This window comes from Centroberyx affinis, unplaced genomic scaffold (assembly GCF_046629955.1).
Source record: "Centroberyx affinis isolate AG114_WGS23_722 - 3 ecotype Tasmania unplaced genomic scaffold, CSIRO-AGI_Caff_v1 ptg000435l_1, whole genome shotgun sequence".
NCBI classification, from domain to species: Eukaryota; Metazoa; Chordata; class Actinopteri; order Beryciformes; family Berycidae; genus Centroberyx; species Centroberyx affinis.
In genome coordinates this window covers 45,733-62,675 of record NW_027279099.1, presented here as the reverse complement: position 1 = coordinate 62,675, position 16,943 = coordinate 45,733, and the positions used below count along the sequence as shown (strand labels likewise).

General features: G+C 42.4%; 2 protein-coding genes and 1 non-coding gene across 3 annotated transcripts; all 3 read right to left on the bottom strand.

Moving 5' to 3' along the window:
• Positions 1-853: 853 nt before the first annotated feature.
• cldn18 (claudin 18) lies at positions 854-4,215 on the bottom strand. The gene is made up of 5 exons (XM_071516899.1): positions 3,996-4,215; positions 2,132-2,296; positions 1,641-1,788; positions 1,124-1,237; positions 854-947 (listed from the first exon to the last, which is right to left on the bottom strand). Exons 1-5 carry the CDS (start codon positions 4,213-4,215, stop codon positions 854-856), a joined length of 741 nt encoding a protein of 246 aa, XP_071373000.1.
• Positions 4,216-7,204: 2,989 nt separating this feature from the next.
• LOC139642151 (transcription factor Sox-14) lies at positions 7,205-7,933 on the bottom strand. The gene has a single exon (XM_071516893.1). It carries the CDS (start codon positions 7,922-7,924, stop codon positions 7,205-7,207), a length of 720 nt encoding a protein of 239 aa, XP_071372994.1. The 5' UTR covers positions 7,925-7,933.
• Positions 7,934-14,758: 6,825 nt separating this feature from the next.
• trnap-ugg (transfer RNA proline (anticodon UGG)) lies at positions 14,759-14,830 on the bottom strand. Its single transcript has one exon. It is a non-coding gene; the product is annotated as a tRNA-Pro (tRNA).
• Between the last annotated feature and the right edge of the window lie 2,113 nt (positions 14,831-16,943).

Genomic DNA, 16,943 nt, shown 5'->3' with positions numbered 1-16,943 from the left:
TTACTTTTCATTGTCAAGTAATTACATTAGTAATTAAATTTTCAGAGTATTCAGAGCCACTTCACACAAACATTTGACAAATCAAGTTTTTTATTTATTTTAACATGTACAAATAAAATGATTTTACAAAACATATGTAGAGTAAAAAAAAAATTAAAGCTCCAGTTACAGTAGCTGAACATTCATAAATAAGCTATGAAATGTGCTTATGAAAACTATTTTATTATTTTGGCAGAAATCCTTCCTTATTTTACCTGTCGTAATGTTGTTGAGAGGTGGTGAAGACATGAAAACAGTTCTACAATTGAATCCCATAGTAGGATAGTAAAGACATATGTGGTTTTGAATGCGTATCTCCAGGCACATGAGACAACCTACAAGCCTCTAGCCTACCAAGCATACTGTATGAAAAGACAAAAGCACATGCCTAAGCAAGCACAACTGGTCAACTCAAACCAGGGTTTGGGCCTGGTAAATTCCAATTCAGTTCCTGGAGTAGGAATTGGAATTTCACCCAGCTCTAAGGAAACAGAATTGGAATTGAATTGGAATGACAGGAAATAGAATTGAATTCCATCCATGAAATTCCTCTTCTAAGAGAGGTTGTATTATGATTACATGTTATGCAGGATCGATTCTCTATGTGTAATCTTGGATATGCGGTAAGATAAAACAAAAAAACATGGGAATTTCACAGAATTTCATTGTTTTAAATTCAAATTCCTGAAATTCCAATTCAATTCCAATGCCGTTTCCTGTAGGTTTTTTCAAATTCCAATTCCAATTCCTCAGCTGAATTGGAATTGATTCATTCATGAATTGACCCCAACCCGGACTCAAACAGTGACAGAAGTTAAACATATCTCTGGTCTCTCTTCCCGCCCTCTGAGTGGTGATCATCATCAGGTTTGCTGTGGGACTGAGGCTTGTAAGCGACCCCCGGGTAGCTGAAAGGCAAGAGGCAGCACACTGCATAAAGGCAATTCTTTTGTGACGTCGCATCCTCTGCCGAGCCAAATGCTCCAAAATAGGTGCTGTGTTATTTGAAGTTGCAGAACAGAACGGTCTAAATTGGCCGATTCAGGATGAAGGACTCATCACTATGAATGTGTGTGGGACTTACCGTGATTTCTCATCTTCCACCATTCCCCTGAAAGCCAGAGATTTCAGGATGCCGCCCACCACCAGGACGCCCCCTCCAATCCAGGCTACGAACAGCGCCGGGCCAAATGTGTACCTGACAGTGAAGAAAGAGAAGCACCACAATTCAATCAAGCAGGATGTAGGCCCAGCAAAAACCCTCGTGGCTGAAAAGCTGTTTTTATCTGGTCTGCCCTGGCCTTTATCTCAAAATACACTCACTAGCAGGAGAGGAGTGGAGATAACGGAGACCGAAACTCCTCCAGTGTGGAAGGTGAGAAGAGGGGATGCCAAGAAAGACTATAATGAGATTTGGTTCTCATTTCAACTCTCTATCACTTTTTGGTAGCCACTGCTTTGTGAATAAACAACTGTAATTTATATGCCATTGCTGTTGCTGTTCTTAAATGTACAGCAAAACTATTAACTTCATTTGTTTAACCCCGTTCTTACAGACTGGGAATATGGGAATACAAGCGAAACAATGCTATATATCCTACCTGGGCAGCCCTCCCATTCCTCCTCCCAGTCCCTCCCCCATCATTCCTCCTCCGTAGCCTCCTCCATAGTTGGGGTTGTAGGAGGTCATCCTGAAACTCGCCACGATCTGATTGGCATAGACAGAAGCTCCCGCAATGGCACAGATGCCTGGGGAGGGAGGGAGAGAGAGATAAATAGAAATTGAAGGTATGGGTGACAAACAAATGACTCAAAGTGACTTATTTTAGCGGTCCCTTGCTCATAATGGTGAGTCAGTGGATAAAATGTTCAGATTAAGTACAAGTAAAACTTCTTGAAGGAACTGACTCATATCTAGAAAACTACAAAGCCTTTTAGGAAGCTTGTCTGTGTCGGCAAATAGTGACAAATGCACATGTGGTCACATCTGTGCTGGATTTCCCTAAAGCACCACCAGGTTTCTCTTTGTTCCACTGACTCACAGGGGAAGTGAAAGCTGGGATACTTCCTAGAAGATACGCCAATGTTTTACCGGCAATGACAAACATGATGCCCGCGGTGAGGCTCATCTTGGCCTTGGTGGTGTCTGGCATGCTGTTCATCGAGAGGCACTTCAAGGAGAAAACTGATATCACCGCCCCAAGGACGCTCAGCACCACACCCACTATCATGAGGGCGCGCACAGCCTGGAAGGTGCCTAGGGGACGGAGCACAGATACACATGATTGTATTGGATTTGACAATGTTTACAAAACTACTGAATGGTTCGGTAGTTCCACTGGACCAAAAATGGGTCCCCATTTGAATAGAGTACCAATATGCTTTAATGACTATGGTTGCATAACTGAAGAACATCATTTATATTGTACCTGTTGATGTCACAAGATTCATTTTAAATTCTTTAATCTTCCACAGAAGATGATGTTCATCAAATGTATTCAATATAATGATGTGGTGTGTATTCTCCTGGGTGTGCTATTTGAACCTGCCCTTTGCCTCTTGTTTGTTCTGTTTCTGATAACCGTGTTGACTGAGCCTTGGCCCGGCTGTCCATTATGGGGACCAGAATGCACCGGTGCTAGTGTCAATACTGATAGGAGTGGGCTTGACACCTGAACAACAGTTTGTTTGAGGAAAGAGGACAGAAACTGAGAAAAAGAGCAATTTCAAATAATGCTCTGGAAAAAAAAAACATCACACAAACAATCATTTTGGTTTAAGATGATGATTGGTGTGTGTTATAAGGTTAAATAATATGTGCGTATATTCTAGTTTGTGTAATAGGATCATTTACAAGAAATAGTTCTACTAAGGAGACAAGCTTTTTGGTCTTGGCCTCCTCTTGTGGACAATAATCTGATTTATCAGTTGGGCATCCTTGATGAGAGGAAATACTCACACATCCAAAACCTCTGTGTTAGGTTTAAGAGGGGGAGGCTCCCCAGAACTGAGGTAACACCCTTCAATATCTCTATTGTAAGGTTGTCAACTCAAATAAACACTAAATCATGCTAGTCGAATACATAAAGCCTCTCTGCCTGAAAAACCCAAGAGGGAAAAGCTGCAATTTTTAACCCTCATAGGAAATTCATTTAAATTGGCTTTTTGCACTCGATCAAAGATCTCTTTTATTAAAGCCAATCATCATTTCTGTTTTACTAGATACAGTAGTTCACAATAGAGTGGCATGAAAGATGGGAGAGTGAGAGAGGAAGTGACCTGCCATGTTGGTTACACATCGCACACACCCAAGCCCACTGAACAATGAGCCTCATCTCTGCACCTTAAAAACCTCTTGTCTCCTCACCTGTAAAGAAGGAGGTAGGCCTATTTAAAAAAAAAAGAGAAGTGAGAGAATTTCCTCCTAACCCCGGTGCTGGAGAATCACATTTTCTAAACATCCAGTTAATCAACTTAAACTTTACTACTTGCATCCTCATTATTCCTATGATCTTGGAGAGTTCATTAAGCATGTAACAATCTCTGCTGAAACTACAAATGAGACAGCCAAGGATACTCTTGGTAATGTCTTCAAAGGAAAAACCATGAGGCTGCTCCATTGACAGTGAATAGGAGACCAACTCTGGACATAACGATAGTCTCCTGGGTGATTTTGCAGTAATATGGCCACATTTTGTGGCTTGTAATTATTAGGACAATAATGAAATTAAACTCATTTGGATGTAAACGGTCAAGCAAACGCTGCCTGAGTCCTAAAGTCACTCTCCCATTCATTGTCAATGGAGCAGCTCCATGTTTTGTCTCAAGATTAGAGCCTTGATCCTGCACTTTCTAACTTAATGAGACAATTATTCATATTCTCAAATATGATTGAACTACAGTATCTTGTGAGGAACAACAATGCAAATTCTTTTTGGGGTAAACTGTGCTCCTACCTGAAAACCCCAGGAGGCCGTAGAGCGGTCGGCACTCTGTGAACCCCGAGGAAGCGGTCTCACAGTCCTGCCAGAGACCCTTGTAGGTGTAAACGGACGTCACCACTTCCCCCTGCCTGTCCTTGACGCTCCACTTGTTCATGGCGGTGGCTGCGATGAGGGCCGCCGCACCGATCACACCTAGAATGAATCCACCATTCTGGAGAACTGCAGGTGCCATCGTCGTCTCCTCCTCAGGACGTTAGGAAATATGTGTGCCAGGGAGTGTGTGTGTGTGTGTGTGTGTGTCTGCAAGGTGGTGTGAGCCCAGTTTAAAAGAATTAAGAGCCTAGTGCTAAGTACAGCTGTATATGTGAATGGGTTTAAGCGAAGGTGGACCAAAGGTGACGAGGTGTGTGAGTGTGCGGGCAAAGTGGCATGTGGAGTTGATGAGGTGGTGGCAGGAGGGCAGTGATGGTGGCGTTGGGTGGGGGCAGTTGGGTTTCGCCCTGTTGGTGATAAGGCAGCATGGGCTGGGCTGCCCATGTGCACGCTCATCATGTTCACGTGCACGCTCCCGGTTGAGAGGTGTGGACACGGTCGCGACAGGCGCACCTGGCACCTTTCATGAGAACTAACTGTTAAGAGTGTAAATGTAAATACAGCAAACTGAATTACTGGCTCCATAGGTTTCTCTGTATAACCACCAGCGGTTGGTGGGTGAGTATGTATATGAGGCGAGACAGATTCATTTAGAATGACAAGGATGGAAAACACCCTTAATAACATAACTAAGAAACCAGTTAGGAAGGAGATGATGTAGCACAACAGACATGCAGGCAGAATGAGTGGACAGACATGAAAACATATCCTTTGATCAGATAGAAGGGCAGAGAATCAGGCAGACAGGAGGGTGTCAGACAATTATGTCTAACTTAAACAGAAAAACAAGCCAGAGTGAATACAGAAACATTATAGTTGGCAGGGTGAGTGGCCATCTTAGGAAAGCACCCAGACTTTCAGTTTTGACACGATCCAGAGCAGAATCTAACGGTTAAATCAGGCCTTGAGGCAATACTTACTGTAAAAAAATGGATATTACATAGTGGCTGACTAATAATGTGATACTTTATTGATCCCTGAAGGGAAATTTTGGACTTCCCTCCTCCACAGAGAGGTCAGAGGTCAAAGGTCAGCCACAGAGCAGCAGCCCTGCAGCTGGTAGGGATTCAGTGTCTCGCTCAAGGACACTTCAGCAGGACGGAGGCTCGCAAAAACGACTGCTTTTTTTTCTCTACTTACTGTCCAGGGTGGCAGGTCAAGAGTCCTCTGGGCTCATAAAGTGACGTATACTGATCTAGGATCAGTGGTCAAGTTACAAGACCATGTAGACTTTACAGTCACTTAAAGCACAAACTAGCCTCAGATCACTATTCCTATTCTAAGACTGATGAATACACTTCATGGATACGGGCCGTTGCCGTGTCCCACACATGATGTCACGCCTTACACCGAGACTAAGGCTGTTTCAGTGTGAAGACTCATTCCCTCTTACGAACTATGGAACAAACAGTACCTGATTTTATTTCCATGATTCAGACTTCTCTCCATCTTATCACTTTGTCAACAGTTGGGGAGGAGAGAAGTTTCTATTCTTCTCTTATCTCAAGTCTCTCTCTCTCTCTTTCGCTCTCTCTCCCTCTCACAATCACACACACGTGCACACACACGATACACTGAAAAGCTTGTGATGATAGGCTTACACATTTGAAGGTTGCTCTGTTTAACAAGGTTTTCTTCAGTTGATGTGGAGTTTTGTATTATTTTTTGCTTTTTGTTTTACTTTTGTGTAGGCTAAGTCTTTGTATACACGGTAGGGAGATCAACGGTCACCTTGGCAGAAGCTAATTTAAATAATTAAAGAAAGATGGTAGGGAACTTGGAAAAAAAAACTGCCTTGACAGAGAAATTCCTTAATTTTATCAAATGAATATGAATTAAGTAATTATAACAACTGACATCTGACATGAAATGACATCTACCAAAAGTAACAAGCTGGAAAAACTTCTGAGACATATTAGTATACAATAAATCAATAATCATTATCAGATTGGTATTGGACTGGTATTTGATCATATTCCAACAAGAACAACAGTGGTGATCTGGATCATCTCAAACAAACACACAAATCAAAACTATAATATCACTAAAATTACCAACTTCACTCAAACATTTTCACACAAAGCAAGAAGCAACTGATTCATTCATAAAAACTGACTTAACAGGTTATATTAAAAAAATTCAGTGTATTGATATACACTCTGACATGAGGTTACAATGTAGTCAGCTATATGTGTCTGTTTCACATACAGCTGACTGTCCATAGTTCATTGCAAAAAAAACAAGAGACTCCAGTTACAAGACAGTCCTTCATTGACAAATTTATTATTTCCAATCTCAGTTCAAAATAAAACATGTTTACATGTTACTGTCCCAATGTAAGATGAACCAAACAGTGCAATATTAGACTTAACAAATTTTCAGTCTCAGGACAAATAAACATGTCAAAAACACTGATTGACTCTTGCAGGTTTCCTCTGCCCTCCTATGGCCACTATGAAGGGAGATTTTGGAGGAATAGCTTGATGTTTATTGGAGTCACTACAGGATAATGTGGACACAAATAAAATGTTTGTCAGCCGGCCAGTTGGTTTATATCAATTAATTAGATTTTTGTGTTTATGGTCACCGTCTATGCACGTCTATTATTTTAGACTGTTTTGAATTTATTTTCTTGTCAAGAGTAACAAAATAACACTTTTACATAAAGCCACATAGAACTGGAAAGTTTTGGAGATCTTTACTCTGCAGTGTATTTACAGGGAATAAATATTACAGTATTACACCTAACGAGTAATCACTATAATATTACTGTTGGGACTCATAGTGTGTTTGTGGTATTCAGTAGTGAATTTATAGTGACCATATCTCATACTTTATAGCATTTTTATCTCTTATAACGCTATAATACTCCTTTCGGATATAATGTATATAGTTCACAGTTTTGCTGTGATATGTATATAGTATCCTTCTAAAATGTATTACAGGATTACTGTAGTTGTTATATATTACCATTACCATAGACATAAGCAGGCCTCCTTGTGCGCAAACTTTTTTCCATCGTGACCGTGCCTTTTCAAAACGTCCAAGGTCGTATTGTACTTGCAGTGTCACACACTTGAGCTGGGCGAGGTGTACGAGTCTATGCCCGCTTTGGCCACGCCGCCCGGGAAAAGAATATAGGCTACCTGAGGCTGTAAACTGGCTGCAGACCACGCGCTACAGCTACACGGCACCACATACCCCGGGTTGGAGGGGGACGGGTGGGTGTGGGTGTGCTGTCCGGGACAAGCCAAGCCCCCAATCCCTCCAGTCTGGTATCCAAACGTGTGCGCGCTGTAGGGCAAGGCGCTCGCGGCCAATGTGTGCGGTATCTCCGTGAGGCGCGGGACAGCTCCGGTGCTGAACTGTCCGACCGGGTCCAAGAGCGAGTACGACGATGAAGCGGGAGCGAGGAGGGCTCGGGCTTTTTCCCCCGGGGCAAGAAAAGAGTCCATGGAAAATCCTTTCAAGTGCTCGGCTGCGTCCGAGAGTAGAGAAGGCAGCGGGAAAACGAACCGGTCCCTCTTCAGTAAACTCTTGGGCTTGCGCCGGGGTCGGTACTTGTAGTCCGGGTGCTCCTTCATGTGCTGAGCCCGCAGTCTCTTGGCCTCGTCGATGTACGGACGCTTCTCGGAGTCGGAGAGCAGCTTCCACTCCGCGCCGAGTCTCTTGCTGATTTCGGAGTTGTGCATCTTTGGGTTTTCCTGGGCCATCTTTCGCCTCTGGCCTCTGGACCACACCATGAAGGCATTCATGGGTCTCTTGATGTGATCTAAAGGTTTTGCCATTTCCAAAACTGACACGACATAAACCAAAACACTCACCAAACCTGTTCTGAATGAGTGTTCACCTCTCCAAAAAGCTCATGCTCCTGTCGTGCGTAAAAGGAAAGGTGGCACAACGGTGAAACAAGTCTCAAAGACGGATTCACTTAAGAAATAAATATTTACTCATTGGGCTTTGTTAGGAAAACATTACAAGCCGTGTATTCCAAAAGGAGTTGGAGGAGTTACACGAAGTGGAAAATAAAAACCACGAAAGCGCAAAGCGAGGGCGCATGAATGGGAGTCACACAAGAGCAAGTTGGAAGCTTGTTATGGATGGTGCGGGGCATGTCAGCCACACATCACCACTCCACTGTCACGTCGGGCCAAGCCAATGGGAGTGAGAGGGAGCACTGTAATCCCTTCACAAAAAGTAACTGTACAACATTTCTGAGGGATAGCCTTACCCCCCCCCCCCCCTTTTTTTTTTCTCCTCTCCAACATTTAGTCTCTCCAAATCTCTATTGAGGCGAGCGGAGGCATATGGGACAAATGAAGAAAGGAACATATTCTGCTACATAGCACACAAAAATAAAAAATCGAAATAAAAAGCTGTTATGGAATTCAAATGCTGATCTGTACAAAAAATAAGCCACTTTGTACTGCAGCTGCCCGTGGTCCTGTTATAACCACTGCCTTATTTGCTCAATTATGAACTTCACAAGTTGAATTTATTGGATCTGAGAGGAATGAACTGCATGTTTTAGTGCTGCTCAGCCAATTTATTGAACAGAATTAAAGCACAAAGCCTGTGGCATGCAGGTGGGTCAAATCTCACATCTCACATCTGACTCACAATCTTTGATGCATAATCACTCTCAAGTTTTAATTTCTCAGTTTACCAACTTTACCTTCAAAACTGACCTGTTTAACACAGAAACCCCCAGACATTCTTTACCATGCCATGCAATTTTCCTAATATGTGTATGAGCTGCTCCTCTCCCTCATCCATCACTTCATAGCCAACAAAATCAATACTAATCACAGCCATAATTCACTGGGCCTGGGTGACTCCATTGATTATTACAGTTTTCATAATTACTATCCCTTATCTGATCAAATATATACTTTAGCCATCTTATCTGTTATTGAAATGACATTGATAGAGAAATACCTGAATGGCATTGCCATAATAATAATAAAGCAGCCAACTTATCTACACATTGTATAAATGTGTGCACTGGTCTGTCTGTCCAGAAGATAGCAGTATTTATAAATAATAACATAGGGGATTATCTAGTAGATTACTTCAGCTGTTAAAGTGCTAATTTTAGGAGGATGAATTAAATATTGTCTTTCTGGGTACAGTTGGGTGTCTATGTGTAAGTGGAAGCCCCTCGGCCTCCACAAAGCCACCTAAAAGGATTATTACCATGACAGAAGCATGATGTGTTTCTCTGCGGACGGACCTGTGGCAGTTAGCTGGACCTGCTGCTGCTGGCTCTGGTTAGATATCAGGATACCGGCGAGGAGGAGGCCTTTATTTCATTTACCTCCGACAATCAATGGCGCGGCGGGCCTCTTCAAAGGCAAAATAAATGGACATAAAAGATCCAGTGGCGCACACCGCGTCAGTGGTGGAGATGATAAGACGTTTTCAAAAAGCATTTTTGGGAGGCAAGCTGTGTTTCTTTGGAGCAGACGGGCTGGAGGGATAAACCGGCTGGCAGCAGGGGTCAGACAGTTGATCTCTCTGCTCTCTGTGCCGTTATCTACTGTGCTGTGGGTTCAGGCCGCAGACACAGGAGGCGCCCACCGCCACACAGAGGCAATGATTACTTCCACAGAGGAACAATGTCTTTGAGAGTTTTCGACAGTGAGGAGAAAGAGTGTCTGAGGCACGACAACATAAGAGATGGATTACATGAAAGATGGCATGAGCAAATTATGTGATTGTGTTTAAGCCGTCTCTTGTAAACTGTTAGATACCATCGTTGGTCAAGTTTTTTTTTTTTCTAGGTAAAGCTATCAGCAGTTTGATTTGGGGAAAACAGAGAGTGTGGGCTTTGTAGAGAGTCTTTTTGTGTACTAGTCAGTGTTTGGTGTGACTTCTAAGAAAGGGCGGCGTTTCAACTCCGGAGAGATGAGGGGGGGAAACGGGTAATAAGAAAAACTGCCAGCAGCACAAAATGGCCGTCGTAATCCGGTTATCCCCCGGGCTCTAAAGATACTGGTCCTCTCCTTAGGAGTCTATCTTTTCTTCTTATGTCAAAACTGTCCTCCATGCACTCAGGTGGATTAAGGAGTCACACTGTAGAAAGAAATTGACAGGTACAGAAAGACCTGGGGGTGAAAAGGAAATGAAAGACGACACAGAGGAGAAAGAGACAGGTTGGGCGCTCTGGCCAGGGAGCGTGCCAACTTCTGTCCGACAAGAAAGGAATCTATCAGCTAAACTCCATGCTGTGGTAAAAAATGCTGATGTTTAATACAAATTCACCTCATTGATTAATTGAAAAGTTATTGGCCTCGCTGTTTGCCAAAATCACAGATTACATATGCCATTGTTTCTCTGAATGGTTGAGGTGTCACTGAACCTGAAGCATGTCCAGTGTTGTGTTATATTAAAATTCACTTACAGTAGATTGAATCCTTGATGGATTATATATGCATATCATCTCTTATCTATCCCATTGTTGAAAGAAAGACCTGGACAAAGAGGAACTACCTTCACTTTGTCTGTATAGAAGGATGCTGGACAAACCACAGGGTTTTCTGCAGCTCTCAGGTCAGCCCACTGCACAAAAAGGCCCAGAATTTATTCATTTTATTCATTATGATTCTTAATTGACCTGCCTGGTTTAAAAAAAAAGGTTAAATAACAAAAAATAAATGAATAAAATAAACAAACAAGATTTTTGTCTAGGCCCTAAGATATGTCTGCAAATTTCACATTCATGTACAGTATATAGGTATTGTACATTTTTAATAGGACTTGGTTGGATGCCTCTCAGATCCCCTACATTTTGATGATGTGTATTGGTGACTGGAGCGGCCGTTCTTCTCATGTTATCTCAACTTATTCTGTTGGATTATCCACACTCAAGCACAGAGCAGAGGAGTGGGAGAAAATGAATTATTGACACGCAAATACAAGTTCCCAGACTCTCCGAACAGACTCCGATAAGATCATGATGCAAGGCTGAAGAGGCAGATGTGATAAAAGCAAAGCCAAGGTCCTCATATGGAAATGTGGCCCGCTGCTCAGGTCTCTCTGTGTTTTCACTGTGAGCAGTAATGCCTATACCCTTATCTATATACAGCTTGCTTCACCTACAACTTACCACATCAATTTGTTGTGCTTTGCTGCACATTGTGGTAAACCTCATTCCTGATGGAGAAAGGCATGCTGTGCTACAGGCCCAAGACCTTTTCACTCCCTTTTTTCTTATCTTTTTTTTTTTACAGTCACTTTTCCTTCATTGCTGATTGTGAAAATCAGTGAGTTGAAGGGAGGGAAATGATTTTCTCTTAACCCTATAGTCTACATTGAAACCCTGTTATTGTATACTGTTCAATGTGTTTGTAGTTGCTCCACATCCTATCTGATAATATGAAAAGTTCAGAAGCATCCATACTTCAAATTTTGTCATTTCAGCTCCCTATAAATACATAGAAATCCAAAGTGGTGCAAGACTCCCAGGCATCTTTCAAGAAAAAAAAACAACCGTTCAAGTCTGACAAGAGTTTCTGACACTTCTGAGCGGTCCATTAGGAAACATTTCAGGGGGAAAATCCCCAAGATTTTCCAGGCTCTGGGGGGGATTTCACTAAATCTTGTGCTTATTCTCATGATACTTAGGAAAAGTAAAGCGGTTTTAATAGCTTTCCCCCTGACACATTGATGGTGGAATATGCTTTGGCTCTGTGGCAGATAGCTTCAGTCCCGAGGGGGGTTGAGAGAGAGAGAGAGAGAGAGAGAGAGAGAGAGAGAGAGATGGGCTCGTCGCTGCCTGCCGGTACACTCTCATAAGGCCCCATCTAGGCTAAATTAATACACTTCCTCCAACATCTGAGGATAAACCTGAGGGCCATATTACTGTGGCAGCCCCTATCAGCCGGCTTGTAATACAACCGAGTCAGCAGTCAATGAGATACATTTGCAACCAGGCATTTGTCAGCGACTCAGTGCCATACAGCCAGGAGATTTAAAATGTCCTGCAGTAAATTAAGTGCTGCTTGAAAAGTGAAAGGTGCCGGCTAAGCAGGCTGCTGCTTACTTTAAATGGCAGACTGGTTAAGGGGGTGATGATGGTGTGGTGATGGGGTTGGGGTGGAGGGAGGGACAGTAAGCTGGAGGGGGTTGAAGCTTTTTTTCTGGTTCTGGGTCCACTGCATTTTCCGCATTTAGAGAATATTTGCTTGAAGGAGCAGGCAAAAGAATGAAATAATAATCTCTCGTGACCCTCAAACTAACACAACTATCAAGTGGATTGGTTGTAATCTGAACAAAATTCACATGCTGGTCGTCTTTTGTCTATAATATTCCTTCTGGGTAACATGCTGTGATGCTGCAATCTACTACAGCAGAGAACTGGTTTCTAGTCCTTTGCTGATTTTGCTGACCTGACTCAGGAAGGGGGATATTTCTGAGGGATTCATAGTCAAGCTGAGAAGGGAAAATACCTCTCACAAGTATGTGTGTAATAAGGATAAGGTAGATTTGTCCTCTTTAGCTGTATTAATTGCCTAGTTAAATTAGGCTGCCAGAGGTTCATACCTCTGCCAATACTCGGGGAGCAGAGAAACGCGACTCTCTGTCATCCAGTGTGATCACTGCAGAGGGATGATCTGCTGTGATTCAGGGAGACGCTGCGAAAAGCCATTAATACCTTCAGGTATTAAGGCGACGACTTGATTAAAAGACTAGCTGTTACTGTATGCAAATGAGCCGTTGGTGGGAAAGTTATCAGTGTCCAGGTTTAAGCGGGAGGAGGAGAAGCTGTATGTTTTCAGCTGATTAGGCGCTGCATGAAGTGGTGGAGTTAATGGAGAGGGTGGAGGTAAGGTGTGACAGAGAGAGAGAGAGAGAGAGAGAGAGAGAGTGATCATTCATGCATGGAAAAAAGTCATCTGAGAAGAATTTTATGAATTCAGTGTGTCACTTTCTGATGAGACGGGAAAAGTCAATGTTTATGTTGAAAGAAGCAAGCATAAAACTTTACATACAGGTATTTTACAGGAGTTTTGACTTTATCCACCAATAGTCTGTCTCAAGATGGACAATATAGCCTGTGGTCCCACAAATCATTTCTGCTGACTGTCCCTACAACTTGGACAGAGATGGGTAAGAAAATGTTCATGGCCTCTGCCCCTGCTTCATGGAATAGCCTGCTAAAAGACTAGAAAACTGAAGGAACTGGAACTGTAAATGCTTTGATGAAAGTGACTGTTTTAGCGTTGTGCAACTGATTCTCCTTTATCTCCATCTTCCTCTCCCCTGACATTTGATTAGATTGTCTATTACTAATTATGAGACGAAAGGTTCACTAAAAACTAAAATAACAACCTGCCTACAAGGAAGCCAACACCACTGCACGAAACTGCTGTTTTCTATGCCTTTATTCCTCTCTCCTCCACCTCTCTCTCTCTCTCTATCTCCTCTTCCCTCCCTCGTCTCTCTCTCCTCTTATCATGCTTAACCCTCTCTCTCTCTCTTGCTCTCTCTCTCTGAGGTATGGGATTACATTCCAGTGTCCATTTAAAAACCCGGGAATTATCAGCAACTTCCATTCTTATTCATAGCAGAACAGGATTCCTGGTGCCGTGTTAAGAGGGCGGGTACGGGGGAGAGGCACTTAAAATATAGAGATCCTCATGCACTTCATAATGTGAGGCCCTTCTGCAAATGACAGAGCATGGTGCCACTAAGAGGCTTATGGTATAATGAAAACAGTGTTCCTCCCGCGGCAATGATATGCTTGCTGCCACAGAAAGGGAGAAGAGGCTGGTATTTACCGAGATATTGCCTGGACTCATGTTAAGTAGAGCGGTGGCTGTCCTGAGCCAGACAGGAGGGATGGGACCGGAGACGCTGTCACAACAGCAGGCTCAAATAAGCCCCAACTGGGCCAGGACAGACAAGCATGAAAGTGAGCATATTTTTAAGTCTCCCAGATGCTCCTCCTGTGCCATTGGAGAGAGATTATGTCGAGAATGAGTGTAGGCAGGTGGATTTGGTGCCCAGAAGAGATGATTGTGTTCATTTGGAAGCACATTTTCTGAGCTTGTGGGAACCAGATGATGTCTTTCCCTTTACACAGGTGACATGGATATTTGTGCAGTAAGTAGAGGAGATAGCGGACCTAAAGGAGGACTTAGATTTAGAGACCCTCTGTCCCTGAACTGAGCATCGCCCTTGTCACACTTTGATGTAATTCACCCTGTGTCCAAATGGTTTCCATCTTGTAGTAAACTGTGGATGATACACGTGGATGATGACAAAACCTATCCTTGTTGGATGAGAGAATGAGCAACCATACTAGAGCCCAAATGGAAATGTATGAAGCTAAATTATAGGATTAGTAGGTTACAGATGAAATGACGCCTTATACAAAAACGGCCAGTCCAGAGTCCAGTTTACAATAAATGGCAACTTGAAATAAGCTTTAATACTAGTAATTGCAGTACTGAGGAAGACCACAAGAGGCCAGTATAACAGCGCTTTACAGTCCACAGACAACCAGCTGACAAACGACAAAGCGTATTTTTGCAGATAAATGGCATATAACACAAAAGCAACATATGGACAAGAGGAATTGTATTATTTGATAAATTATTATTTGTAGCAAAAAAGGTGGGCTCGTCCGGGATTTGAACCCGGGACCTCTCGCACCCAAAGCGAGAATCATACCCCTAGACCAACGAGCCGCTTGCAAAGAGAAGCGGAGGCTGAGAAAATAGACTTTGGAATACGAGAAAATTGTCTGAACATATTATGAAGCTATCTTCTTTTAGTACGACGGCAGAGTTAAACATGCGTGTCAAGAATTTGCTGCCACGCATCACATTACATTCCACTGAACTTGGCTATTAGCCAGCTGGTGGACATTAGCTCAGCTGGGTGAGCAAGACAGTCTGATTCGTCAGCACGTGGTGACAAACAGAACCCGGTTCAGCACTATTCAGTATGGTAGAGTGAAACCTGGACGTCATGATTTACCATAATATGAATGCACCGGGCGCGTGACAGACCTATGTGTCAGACAGACGCACCGGACGCGATGTATGACTCAAAACCTGAGTTTCAGTTTCAGTGAATCAGTGAATTAATTGTGGGGGTCAAAGGAAAGGACACAGACAATAGAGATGACAGAGACAAGAGTTTGGTTTTAAATTGAAATGTTCACTGTCTGAAACAAAGGACAAACCTATTATGCAGGAACACATCCAGTAAGTTGGTCATCCACTTTGTTCACACCCTTCCCTGACATGATACATGTGGGTATACAATACACCAGAAAACAAGCACCATAATTCATTCAACACATAAACATAAGGTACAGCTTTAATAATGTAGTCTCTCAGCACCTTTAATGACTTCATATTAGTTCAATACAAGATGACAGAAGAGCTGTAGAGACTGAAACATACAGGGAGAGGACATTTTCCTGGTCCTGTTTGCTCAAGTTTACTTTGCTCTCCTTGTGGATGGACCTCACATTTCCAAAGGCACAGTTATTATTTTTTTACATACTAGATATTTCTTTATATATTAAGCTCATGCTCTTATGCAGAGCAACATACACTGGGTTTAGTGTCTCTCTGAAGACCTTTTAAGGGCAAACTGAAGGGGCATCTTTACACTTTATAGTGGTTTCCATATCTGTATTCACCTGCCAAGCCTTGCTCTCAAAAAATATAGACTAGGCTAACAATGATCTTAAAAGGATCCTCATTTTAGAAATTAATTTAGCAGTGAGTGTGTGTGTGTTTGTGTGTGTGTGTGTGTGTGTGTGTGAGTGTGAGTGTGTGTGTGTGTTTGTGCAAATACAGTCAGGTTACAGCACAGTAAACAGACTGTGAGAATGAAGGTGGGACTCCTTTTGAAACAAATATTGTAGCTATCCGCTTTGTCCAGGGGGCACTCACATTCTATCAACTATTTTTCAGTGAAAGTATAACCAGGAGCCCTGTCGCCCTCTATTGGCCAGCTGCCACTGAGACAGGTTCAAGTATCAGTTCTCTGTAAAGGTGACTGTGAAAGCACCCAGGCGACATTTTCTGCTTCAGAACTGATAACACTACTGTACAGTAAAAAATATTTGGATATAATAATTCAAACATTCAGTGAATCCACTAAATTAATTCACAAATCACTGTCTCAGATTTTACATGTTCATGACGTCAGAGTTTCAAGTCATAGTTCTCTGTTTTCTGGCTATAGGACGTAAATGGTTCATGTTCACTGGACTGTCCCACACAACAACAATAATATGATATTCCACTTTAAATCAGACTGTAAGTGCGAGACCATATGCAACAAATATGACCTTTCTCCTCTCCACAATTAGGCTTTGTTAAAATTGACAAAAACCTAATAGCTACACAAAATGGGATGTTTTCCCTCTCTCACCATGCACTGAGGATTTTTATTTAGTGCTTTTAAACAGCTAAGCACCTAGCCAGCTGCTTGTTCTGTTGAAGTCCATGCACTTACCAAGCTGCTGAGTGAGGACTGAATAATTATTTTTACTTGTCAATGGGGACATGAATGGGAATGAACTCCACATTGACGGTGACTGGGAAAAGGCAATGAAAACAGAGGATAAAAAGATGAGAAGAACCATGGAAGTCGTATAGTACATTTTAGAAGGATAATATACAAATATCACAGCAAAAACTTAAACACTGACACTCATAAACTAACTCCTTTGTACCACAGACACAATATAAGTCCCTATGGTAATATTATAATACTATAATGATTTTTCTTTTGGGACAGTTGTTTACATCATTGTTCATGTGGCTTTCCTCTAAGTGT